This window comes from Amia ocellicauda, chromosome 17 (genome assembly GCF_036373705.1).
Source record: "Amia ocellicauda isolate fAmiCal2 chromosome 17, fAmiCal2.hap1, whole genome shotgun sequence".
Lineage (NCBI taxonomy): Eukaryota > Metazoa > Chordata > Actinopteri > Amiiformes > Amiidae > Amia > Amia ocellicauda.
In genome coordinates, this window is record NC_089866.1 from 20,615,479 (window position 1) to 20,627,980 (window position 12,502).

A 12,502-nucleotide genomic window follows, 5' to 3' on the forward strand; every position below is an offset into this window, starting at 1 on the left:
ATGTTGATGTGGGAAGAATAAAGTACCCATTTAATATGTATTTTTTTAACAAACCAAACTGGTATATGTTTATATTCTGTACAGCTCTGAAGTGGGAATTTCTTATTATAGGAGGGTAGAAGGTATTCTATGGAAGATTTATTAATATTATTTTTTTCCAAGGGTAACTTGCATGATCTATATGGACAGCTTGTTGCACTTCACTGCAAGCTCCTGTGCACGAAGATGGATTTCCACATGAAGGTAAGAGAGCCAACCACTTTCTGCAGGTGCATCCCTTGCACTTTCCCTCGCTGCTCTGCTATTAACAGCCCAGAGGTTGACATAACCTTAAAGGATCCTTGACTACTCTGATTGATATTGCCTTGTAAATCTAACATAACACAACTCGCTCTACCTGTCATTACTAACCAACTCCTGCAATCTATTTTGTTCGGTTGTTCTGCCTTCTCAATCGGTTTCCTAAGTAACGTTTCATTACTTATTATATATTATTTAGTTCTAGGATACCATCAAAATGGTTGTGGCTGTGATAACCTGCCAACACACACACAGCTTTCCTCTTCCTGCCATCTCAGTCACAGGCACATACAGATATCCGTGTGTGTGTGATTTGTAATGGATCATTTCTGACGATGACACTGCCAGTTTTCAAAATCTCTCTAAACCACATTTTATTTATCAGCAGTATCCAAAACTGTTTTTAAAGGCATGACTGACTACATTTTGTATGTTCCTATAGGTGTCATCCTCAGAACATATTTGGTTGTGCTCAGATGCCCTTAGATTTTTGTTTAGAAGTTTGTTCACAGATCGTATACTTCCTATTATTTTCAACCTCTGCCTTCCAGTTGCAGCACCTTAAAAACTGTACCTTGGGGAGGCTAGGGTTTCTGGAAAAGCAGTTTGGGCATAGTGCTGAAAATGCATCTCATTTTAACTGCATGCAAATAAAGTTGTTTTCCTTAATTTAAGGTTAGATTTAAATGCCTCATTTGGCACATTGGTTTAAAGATGGCTGCCTCAGAGTGCATTCCTTCCTGGCTGACACCTTAAACATTAATTTGTTTTTTAATTAATTGGAGTAATAGTCTAACATCTTTTTTCTTTTATTTTCTTTTTTTCCAAAGTATCCAGATATCCGCCCAAACCTTGAGGCATCGGATGAAGTCCTGGAGCGAACAGCCGGCACTAACATCGACAACGTGTGAGTTTCTGTTCCACGTGAGAGGCAAGAGGGAGCCCCAGAGGAATGTTAACGTTACATAAAAATTCATGACCATGAGGGCTCCCCAGTTGAACAGTCCTCTGCACTGTCAAATTGCCCCCCCTACTTTTTGTTTTTGTTGTTTTTTGTTGTAAGTTTTGTCCACGATTTGTCAGTATAGGATAACCACCACCACCCCCCCCCCCCGGACACACATACACACAAGGATGTCCTTTCTCTTCCTCCCTCAGGCATCGTGCTTGATCAGGATAGTTGATTTGATAAAAACATGGAAAAACGTGTGCTGTACACTGACTTATTCATTCACAATCTTTGCAATATGTCTCATGAATATTATATCTAAAAACAAAAAAAATCTTGCAATGTCTAAAAACAAGAACTGCAAAGAAAACGAGAACTGTTGACTTGATTTCTGGTCATAGCTTGGAGCTGTATCCATTTTACATTTATTTTGCTGATAAATTATGCATCTTAATTCTGCATAAAAATAACCAATTTTCCTCATCTTGGACATAGCTACAGTGTGGAAGGCCTTATTAAAAAAAACATTCTATATTTATATGTCCATTTTTTTAGGTTGGTATTGGATGAATAAGTCGATGGCACTTTTATTGGAAGTGTACAAGACAGGGCAATGGGGAAAGGGAGAACTTAACTGCTAACCTTTTAAAAGGGTTATGAATCACTTTTTATTTTCTCCCTCAGTTTCCAGCTGACAGTGGAGGTGTTTGACTATCTTGACTGTGAGCTGAAGTTGGCAGAGACAGGTGAGTCACCGTGGCTCCTATGGCAAAGCAGGGTACAGTTCAATGAAAGCATTTCACATAGGTAACATGGGAAGAATAATGGATTTAAGCTGTACACAAAGGTGACTATATACTATTGTATAGTGCAGAACAAAGGTGAACAATAATGCAACTCGAATAATGCCGAATGTAAGCTAAGCTCCTGATGCACTGAATAACACACAGAACTGGACTTTTTTACTGTTGTTTGGAGATAGTGTGTATTTCCCAGGTCTGGATGAATTTGCAATGCACTGAATAGGCAATAATGGGTGTTAAGTCAGAGAATGAACAGGCCCTTAACTTGATTTAGTAGCTTTAATGAATGCTGAAAAGCAGCTCCAGTGAAGGACCAATAGAAGTTGTATGCAGACAATCTGATAACCATAGAAACTGGGAGAAGTACAGCACGCCACACTTGCCCTCCCAGATTGCATTCACGACCGACACAGTCGCCACACCCCGCTGTACAGGAGAGTTCTGTGGCAGGAACACCTGTATTGTTTAAACGGTACGCTCTGCTTCCTGTATGTAGGGGACTGCAGAATTGTTCATGAAACGAGCATATTACATCACAGGTGTAAAATAAATTGGGCACAGGTTAAATAAATAAAATGATTCCAAAATGCATTCCTTCTAAATAAGTAGTAAGTAAGTATAGGTTCAATCTTGTGTAAGCAAAACCTTGTTAAACTGTAAGCATGTCCTATGGGTGCTCCCTGTTCAGAGCCTGTGTGACCGGGGTTAAAAGTCTCAATGTGCCACTATGACGTACAATTCACAGGAGGATCTATACAAAACTGTTCCGTCTGACACACATCCACGATTTATTTTAAACCTATAAATATGTCAGTGATTTTAAATAGCCTGCAACCTCATGTTATCATCTTTGTGTCATTTGCTGCTAGCACTGGCCATATGTGAGATCATTAGTGGTGTTTAAACCCTTTTGGCATTGCCAAGGTTTGCCCAGGAGAGACCATGCTTTGATGTTCTGCTCCCTGGGGCTCCTCTTCCTGTTTAGACTGGGTACACAATGTGGAAGTGTACTCTCTTATTGAGAAACACGCCGACCAGGATCTGTGGCCACTTACCCTACCCTGTCACTGCTGTGTGCAAAGTGGTAGCCTATATGTATACTTGAGGAAGTATTAGTGCTTTATTTGTGCTGTGTGTTTCTGCTGTTGCCCTAGGTCAGTGCCTGGGCAGATATTTTCTAAGGACCAGTAATAGTAATAGGACAATCACATTGAAGGTGTCTTTTCTTTATTCATACTTTTCAAAGGTACAGTATTGTGCAAAAGCTTTAGGCAGGTGTTAAAAAAATGCTGTAAAGTAAGAATGCTTTCAAAAATAGACATGTTAATAGATTATATTCATCAATTAACTAAATCAAATCCATATTTGGTGTGACCACCCTTTGCCTTCAAAACAGCATCAATTCTACTAGGTACACTTGCACAGTCAGGGATTTTGTAGGCATATAGTCGGGTGTATGATTAAACAATTATACCAAACAGGTGCTAATGATCATCAATTCAATATGTAGTTCGAAACACAATTATTAAATGAAACAGAAACAGCTGTGTTGGAGGAATAAAAGTGGGTGAGGAACAGCCAAACTCAGCTAACAAGGTGAGGTTGCTGAAGACAGTTTACTGTGAAAAGTCATACACCATGGCAAGACTGAGCACAGCAACAAGACACAAGGTAGTTATACTGCATCAGCAATGTCTCTCCCAGGCAGAAACTTCAAGGCACACAGGGGTTTCCAGATGTGCTGTCCAAGCTCTTTTGAAGAAGCACAAAAAAACGGGCAATGCTGAGGACTGTAGATGCCAAGGAAACTTACTGCAGCAGAAGAAAGACACATCATGCTTACTTTCCTTCGCAATCGGAAGATGTCCAGCAGTGCCATCAGCTCAGAATTGGCAGAAAACAGTGGGACCCTGATACACCCATCTACTGTCTGGTGAAGTCTGGTGGCCTTCATGGAAGACTTTCAGCCAAAAAAACATGCCTCCGACGTGGCAACAAGGCCAAGCGACTCAGATATGCATGAAAACACAGGAACTGGGGTGCAGATGGAGTTGGGGATTTGGTCAGAATTAATGGTCTCCTCAGTGCTGAGAAGTACAGGCAGAGCCCTGATCTCAACATTGAGTCTGTCTGGGATGACATGGAGACAGAGAAGCAACAGTAGGCAGCATTGTGCAGTAGTGGTTAGGGCTCTGGACTCATAACTGGAAGGTTGTGGATTCAAATCCCGGGCGGTGCAGTGCTGTTTTACCCTTGAGCAAGGTACTTCACTTAGATTGCTCCAGTAAAATGCCCAGCTGTATAAATGGGTACAAATGTAAGTCACCCTGGATAAGAGTGTCCGCTAAATGATCAAAATAATAACAGAGGCTGCCTAAACCCACAGAAGAACTGTGGTTGGTTCTCCAAAATGTTTGGGCCAACCTACCTGCTGAGATCCATCAAAAACTTTGTGCGAGTGTACCTAGAAGAACTGATACCGTTTTGAAGGCAAAGGATGTTCACACAATATTGATTTGATGTAGATTATTCTTCTGTTCACTCACTTTGCATTTTGTTAATGGATAAATATAATCTATTAACATGTCTATTTTTTTAAGCATTCTTACTTTATAGCATTTTTTCACACCTGCCTAAAGCTTTTGCGCAGTACTGTGTATAGTGTGAGCAGCATGACACAGCATTTGCAGTCACTTTCACAGTGGAGAGTTAAACTTGCACATCCGGTGCATACTGTAGATTGTACTGACAACGCTGCTGCCTGGCATCTTACCCTCTGCTCCCATTTCCTCAGGCTTCAGGAATGCCTGTGGGTTTGGAGTTGAGTTTCAGCCAAAAGAGATTCTTAATTTTTTTTTGTTGGGCACATGATCACTTTTACAACTGTAAACACCATGTGACTGCAGCTGCTGCAAAAACCACAGTGATTGAATCCAGGGACAGCACCCACAAGGCATGTGATCGTTAAACCACTTGATGAAAAACCTAAATTAATATCTAGGCAGTTGGAAAGCACAGGTTTCGCCTCTGTGTCAAGAGGAGTTGTTTAGTGGCTGGGAGTGACATCATCAGTTCAGTGGTTTATTCGTTACACTCTAGTTGTGATGGGCTATCCTCCCCTGTCTCAGGCTGGCCTGGTGCATGGATGTGTGCGTATGTAGATGAAGCTAACTCAGCCTCTTGTCTGTCCAGTCTTCCGGCAGCTCAACACCTCCATCGCCATCTCCACGACCACGTTGGGGCAATGCAGGCTGTCCCCACTGATCCAGGTGATCCAGGACTCCAGTCAACTGTACCACTTCACCGTCAAGCTGCTCTTCAAACTGCATGCCTGTGAGTGGCCCAGCTCTCCCTGCCTCTGGCCCTGACTCCTGCTAAATTGTGGCCCCAGACTCGGACACAGTGTGCCAGTGTTGTCAGCGTTTTGCAAAAACCCACTGAAACTTGTTGTGCTGTGTTGAACTTGTGTGTGAGTGGATTTGAGTGTCTAATAGATTTGTTGCCAAAGATGTCAAATGCATTCTTAAACATCCAACACTCACTGCTTTTCTAATGTAAGCTTACTTTGAACTGTGGTGGCACAGTTTATTTAATCTGGGTATTCTATATAAAATATAAATATAAATATAATATATATATAAAATATTTGAGGCTGATCTTTGACAATGACCAGAATATATCTAGTAATTATTTTGCCGTATTAACCTACATGTCTAGTTTTGTAACCAAATGACTTGATTCAAAGATCCCTTGTTCATGCTTTTTCCGATGTTCTGTACAGGTTTGCCAGCAGACACTCTTCAAGGGCACAGAGACCGATTCCATGACCAGTTCCACAGGTAGGCGCGCTGCATTAATGCGTTGGTAGGACCTATGAATAGACCTAAAAGGGGCAGCCGTCTCCATTTGCACTTGACTTAAACGGATGCAAATTAAATGCCACTGCAGGTCACCCAGCACTTGAAGCTCAGCCCACGAGCAATAATGATCGGCACAAGCACGTCTCCCTTCATGGGCCTCCCTGCCCAACTCTGGCAGGCGTAATTTACTTGATTGAACATTGTCTCCCTGTTTTATTGCATTTTGCTATAGCTAGAATGCAAATGAGTCACTGTGTTGAAAGTTGGCCAATTGTAATTTTTACATTAATCTTACACAGCAGCACCTTAGTTTTCCCTCCACTGTTCATAAGTATGTGGGCTCTATTCATGATATGTTAATGAATGCTGTGATTAAAATCTTGCTGCCTGGTTACCTTCCTCCCTCAGTGCAAAGGCCAACTTGGTAAAATTATCTCGGTTGTTATGGAGCAGGCCAGAGAAACCAGACAGTTTTATTAGCATTGTTAATGAAGAGGTTTATTCAGCCTGTGAGGAAAAACTCTTACTTTCAAGTATCCTGCATAAATATTTCCTTTGGTTTGTGTTCTTCTGTTAGGCTGAAAAACTTCTTCAATCGGGCCAGAGACATGCTGTACTTCAAGAGACTCATCCAGATCCCCAAGCTCCCTGATGTAAGAGGCCAGATTTAACACAGTAACACTCTTTTACACTTAGACTTAGCATCCTTTGAGAGCACAGCACACTCGACCACATTTGACATGTATATGTGTGCCTGCATTAAAAGCCCTTTTTATAACATGACTAAATACATAAGTATTTAAAAAGTGAAGTGTAGTTTAATGATTGTTGTGCAGAACTGTTCTGCATTGAGTGCCAAAACCAACAGCCAAAGCTTAGTACAGGCAAAAAAAGGTTAATTGTATTTATTGGATCTGTTACTGTTCATAGGGTTAAGGGTTAAGCAATTGTAATGTGTGCAATGCAAATGTAAACCATACTCTTCAGTTGCTGATGAAGCGCTCTGATCTCTATCCAGGCTGTCAGACTCGGCCATTTACACACTTCAGTCCAGTTTCCCACAGTTATCACATTCTTCTAATTGTCAAGTTCTGAAATAAAATCCATCATTTATAGTTATTTGATAGACGTTTTACTTGTTGTGCAGCGCAGTCTCATTACCTAGCTTCTGTTTGTTCTCAAGTCAGGAATGGCCCAGCTGTGGTGCTTGGTTGGAACCCTCTTGATGTTTTTCTGGTTTCTTCTCGCTCTCTCTCGCTCTCTTGCTCCGTATCCATTTGTATCTACCCATTCCTACCCTCTCCATCTGCTCTAAACCCCTGCTTCTCTACCACCTCTCTCTCTCTTGTCTTCAGTCCCCCCCTAATTTCCTGCGTGCATCTGCACTGGCAGAGCACGTGAAGCCCGTGGTGGTGATACCAGATGAGGAGCCATACGACGACGACCCCGAACCTCTGATTGAGGTCAGTGTGACGCCCCAGTATGAGCAGCAGATGCACCTACAGGCCCAGCCACAGGTACGTTATAGCACAGAGTTCTGTACAGGACCAGGCTATCAATAGGCCCAGGGTAAAAAAGGACGATTGATATAGAGGTCAGAGACACTTAAATTAATGTATGTTGTTTCAGCCTCAGGACATACAGAATTTGATCAATTAATAAGCTTGTAGATAAGGCCATTCTGTTTTAATTGTATCATCATCAAATCATCAGTCATCCTAAATCATTTTTTCTTTGTTGTTTTTTCCCCAGGCGCTGGACATATTTGATAAGACCTTCGGGCCTCCTAATGGTGGCTTTGATGAGAGGTGAGAATCTCTGGGGCTGGGGGAGGAGGTTTAAAGTTTAGTATTTTTTTCTGCTAAATACATACCTGAGATAACGGACTGCTTTCTAAGGGTGCAGTAATTACAAAACTGATCAGGAATATGGGATGTACCAAGAAAACATATTTTGGTTCATTCCTGTGAAATATGGTTCAGTCTCCCTCTAGTGGCGAGTTGCTGCAGAGCATTCTGAGCTAAACGGTTGTGTGTCTCTCTGAGGGCTCATCCTGTCAGGATCTCTCTGATCTAGCTAAACTGTAATTTGAATGAATTAAGTATGAATGAAGCCCAGCTCTAACAAATCGCCATCTGAAAGAAAGATTTTTTTTTTTTTTCATCTTACTTTATAGCAATTAAGCAATTAATTTCATGTATAGCAAACAAAACAATGCCTTCTCCACAGGGATGTTCAGATAGACAACCTCAAGCGGGAGATTGAGATGCTCAGAGCCGAACTGGAGAAGATCAAAGCTGAGGTAAAGTGAGACGAGGTTTCAGATTAAGTACTGTTCATTATTCATCTTCTCATCCTGGAGTTTGCTCAAACTGAGCTACAGGTTACGCTGAGCTTGTGCCTCGCAGTTTCTTGCTGTGTATCCAGGGTTTTGTTATGGGGTAATCCTGCCCATTTTGGAGAGACATGCTCAGGTGGAATGCTGACTTTCAGTTTGGAATGGAAGCATTCACTTTTCTGTGTGTTCTCAGGCCCAGCGCTACATCACCCAGCTGAAGTCGCAGATCAACAGCCTGGAGGCGGAGCTGGAGGAGCAGCGGATACAGAAGCAGCGTGCCCTGGTGGAGAATGAGCAGCTGCGCATGGAGCTGGAGCAGCTGCGGCAGCAGGGCGTGGAGACAGAGAGCGTGCAGGCCAACTTCGTGGAGGCTGAGAGTGAGCGCCCCTGTCTGAGCACCCCATCAGCTACTGACACAGAACCCACAGAATAAACATTTGAAGTTACCTTGGATAATTACATTTGTATTTAGTATAGCGCCCTTCACAACAAATTGCCACAGAGCGCTTCACACATTGAGAACAAGAGCAAGAGAATAATAGTAACGCATCCACCCACACACACCGACACGTAGACCTATTTAAAAAAAAAAAAAAATAAAAAAAAAAAAGGCATCCAGAGAGACCACACGTGCCGTCATTATAGGGTGCAGCAATCCTCCCTCTGTGTGTCTGTTCCTGCTGCTGTGTCTGACCAACCCTGCATCCCTGTCCCTGCAGAGCGAGCCCTGGCCACAGAGCTGCGCTACACCAAGCTGAAGGAGAAGCACGCCGAGCTGGTCAGCAGCCATGCGGAGCTCCTCAGGAAGGTAACGTCCGTGCAGAATCGCACCGCACCCCACCCCTTTCCTCCTTTACCCTTTTATGTTCACCTCCTGAACCCTGCTGATGTGTGTGTTGGTGCCGTGTGTCCCTGCAGAGTGCGGACACTGTGAAGATGCTGTCGGCCACACAGCAGACCCAGGAGGAGGTGGCCAGGACCAAACAGCAGCTGGCCTTCGAGGTCGACCGGATCAAACAGGAGGCTGACATGAAGGTACAGTCTTTTCCTGTTGTCTCTGTGGACCTCGCCTGGGGAGTCACACCACTGATTCTTTTTTTGTTTTGTTTCCTTTTTCTTCTCCTCCCCCCACACTGTCTGTAGCTGGAAGAACAGAAATTTGAAATGGAGAAGCTGAAACGGGAACTGGAGGAGAGGAGAACGGAGCTGTTGCGAGTCCAAACAGCCCTGCAGGGGCATCTGAAGGTACGGCTCACTGGTAAACATACCACTATTGGATTGAGGCTCCGGAAAAGGAAACCACAGCTCAGACGATCGCTCTGATCCTTCACCGCACCCTCCACAAGCATGGTCACTGGCTCCATCTTGAATTAATTTACAAATTCCAGGAATAAATTGACTGGAGAGGTCATGCATGGGTCCCTGCATGAATAAAACAACAACAAAAAACACTGTTCTGTTGCATTATGAATATTCAGCACCGCAGTTCAGTGTCTGTTCACTAGGCACACTTCTCTTCAATTCAAACCAAAACCAATGAAACCCAAGCAATTCAACCCCCAGCACATGCTTACTGCGGCTACTTACCTTTCGACTGCTGGCAGAGTTTTACCTGCCCCATGTCAAAGTGTGTTCAGACTGGGATGTTTTTACATAACATGCAAACCATTGCATGCACAGTGAAATGAGTTTCATGCTGTTGTGAATTTTGAGGAGTCAGTCTTCCCACCCAGGGGCACTCCTTCATATTGTTGCAAGTTAACTCCAGTACAACTGTATTTATGCAAGTATAAAAGAATGGTCATTTTGATCTTGTCAGTAACAAAACGTCTGTGTCTGGCAGTCGGGCGAGCAGCTCAACAGCAGCCTGGTGGGGCTACAGGCTGAGAAGGAGGTGCTGTCCCAGAAGGTGAGCGAGCGTGAGGCGGAACTCATCACCCTGAAGAACAGCATGACAGCACAGGAGGCCTCCCTCCAGCAGCAGAGGGACAGGACAACCCGTGAACTGGGGGAGCTGCAGGGCAAACTGAAGGAGAAGGTGAGCAGGGCATACAGAAACCATGCAAAATCATACTGGTTTATTCCATTGCAGTAAATGCCACCTGACCTAAACAATTATTCAATGCAACAGAGTAAGTTCATATAAAATTAAACCAAATTGGGGATTAAAAAATTGAATAATGAAACAAGTGGAACAATGTAAGTTACTAAACTGACCTTTCTGTCTGAGTCTGTTTGGTTTAGTTGTGAAATTGCCATTAATTGTGTGTGAACGATATCTGAATATCTTTTATCATTTTGTTTTCTCTCTCTGCTTTTCTCTTGCAAAAGTTGTAAAGTACATTTCTGTGTTTCAGATGAGCAGAGAGGAGCAGCTGCAGCAGAAACTCCTGGAGGAGCAGTTCAGCCTGCTGCAGGGCACGGTGAACGAGGCCGAGAACATCATCCAGGATGCCGTGGCCAAGCTGGATGACCCCCTGCACATACGCTGTACCAGCTCCCCAGGTACCTCCCTCACTCCCTGCTCTCGTGCTTCAGGGTGAGGTGGTCAATGTGTCTCCTTCAGAGCCTAGAGTCTAAAGCGGGTAGTCAATCCTGGTGTTTGAGAGCCACTATCAATCGGCTTCATGAGCTGTCCTCAGACATCAGTTTACAAAGACTTGTTATCAATCAATGTATTTTGTATTAAGTTAGGATTGACATGGACCATGGTTCGAACCCTCTTAATGTTTGTCTGGTTTATTTTATTCCTCTCTCTTTAGACTACCTCATCAGCCGTGCAGAAGCCGCCCTGACCTCTGTTGACGGTGTGAAGAAGGGCCATGCTGACTACCTGAGGAACATGGGAGGTAAGCATCTGCACTTCCTTCATACACACTTTTCTGTGCATTAAACTAAAGCTTTCCTACACTAGTCTCATGAAGCTTCATGAAGGATGGAGATGGAGTATTAGTCATACTGTCTTCCATCATAGCATGGTCTCTATTAATAGCACCTCTTCAGTCTTCCTTTCAAGATTGGAGCACATTGTACTGGTCACTATCCTGACACTTTTGAAGAGTGCTGGGGAGTAGCTTGACAATACCGTTTAAAATAGACATCCCTATCGCACAGTCCTGGTCTTCAGGCTTCGCTTTAGCCAACTCAGTTTCAAAAGGACCCTCTCTAGCTCTGATAAGGACCACTGGGCAGTGGGTCTGATTCTCCCTCTGTTTCTGCCAGATGCAGGCAGCCTGCTCAGGGCCCTTGCCCAGTTCTCCCACCTGACGGCCGACACCATCGTGAATGGCAGCGCCACAGCCCACATGGCCCCCACTGACCACGCCGACAGTGAGTATCTGAAAATTCACCCCGTAGCAGCCCGTGTGGGTCAGGGGAAGGTGTGGGGCGGAAGGCCTCCTCCTCCTGCGTTTAATCCAAATGTGTTGTGTGTCGGGGGGAGCTGGTACTACACAGTGTTGATCCGTGTCCCCCCCCTGCAGGGCTGACGGATAACTGCCGCAGCTGTGGGACTCGGAGCCTGCAGTTCCTCAGGGACCTGAAGTCCAAGCAGTCCCTGTCCCAGGCCGACCCCGCCGCCGTCAAGCTCATCATCCAGCAGATCTTGCGCTTGGGCCAGGTAAGCCAGCCGCCATCTCAGCCTCACATCAGCCTGACCCACACGGCCTCCACAAACGCACTACAGGCAAAATGGCTGTCTGTGCTGTACTTGAGCAGCTGTGCCTATGCTATAATTCATGATGTAAGTTTGTGTCCTTCAGGAACTGAGGCCGAAGGGTATGGACGTCAGGCAGGACGAGCTGGGAGATCTGGTGGACAAGGAGATGGCTGCTACTGCCGCCGCCATTGAGGAGGCAGTGAGGCGGATTGATGTGAGTCCTTCAGTCATGTTTGTTTATGATGGTTATATTGCAGGGCTCTGCTCTTCCCTAAAAGAGAAGCTCAGGAGATTCAAATTTACTTCCCTGCTGTAAATGTATATTTTGTTTCTGCTTTTTTTATAGGAAATGATGAACCAGGCGAGGAAGGACACCACTGGGGTCAAGCTGGAGGTCAACGAGAGGTCAATATGAAGTTGGCTCTGGTGTAATCCTCTCAAATGCCAGCACACGATAGGAAATTACCATAGCTAAGCCTATTTTTCCCTCTAGCATATATTTTTGTCACTGTCTAATTGTTTAAATCAGACTAGTTTATCTGAAAGGTGTTGTGGTTGTGGTCCAATATCCATTCAAACCGCTGTAGTTTATAT

The 12,502-nt window shown here is 44.1% G+C and overlaps 1 protein-coding gene across 3 annotated transcripts in view; it reads left to right on the forward strand.

Moving 5' to 3' along the window:
• LOC136712475 (huntingtin-interacting protein 1-related protein) overlaps nt 1-12,502 on the forward strand; it is a 36,967-nt gene that overhangs the window by 17,745 nt on the left and 6,720 nt on the right. For 2 of the 3 annotated variants that reach the window (XM_066689099.1, XM_066689100.1), the window contains exons 5-24: nt 163-243; nt 1,131-1,207; nt 1,934-1,995; nt 5,245-5,385; nt 5,834-5,891; nt 6,490-6,565; nt 7,268-7,429; nt 7,665-7,720; nt 8,142-8,214; nt 8,444-8,627; nt 8,970-9,058; nt 9,169-9,285; nt 9,394-9,495; nt 10,094-10,288; nt 10,608-10,755; nt 11,013-11,099; nt 11,473-11,580; nt 11,733-11,869; nt 12,012-12,122; nt 12,255-12,313. In XM_066689099.1, coding sequence (XP_066545196.1) covers nt 163-243; nt 1,131-1,207; nt 1,934-1,995; nt 5,245-5,385; nt 5,834-5,891; nt 6,490-6,565; nt 7,268-7,429; nt 7,665-7,720; nt 8,142-8,214; nt 8,444-8,627; nt 8,970-9,058; nt 9,169-9,285; nt 9,394-9,495; nt 10,094-10,288; nt 10,608-10,755; nt 11,013-11,099; nt 11,473-11,580; nt 11,733-11,869; nt 12,012-12,122; nt 12,255-12,313 — 2,123 coding nt within the window. The remainder of the gene's footprint in view (nt 1-162; nt 244-1,130; nt 1,208-1,933; nt 1,996-5,244; nt 5,386-5,833; nt 5,892-6,489; nt 6,566-7,267; nt 7,430-7,664; nt 7,721-8,141; nt 8,215-8,443; nt 8,628-8,969; nt 9,059-9,168; nt 9,286-9,393; nt 9,496-10,093; nt 10,289-10,607; nt 10,756-11,012; nt 11,100-11,472; nt 11,581-11,732; nt 11,870-12,011; nt 12,123-12,254; nt 12,314-12,502) is intronic. The other variant, XM_066689101.1, reaches the window with a different exon arrangement.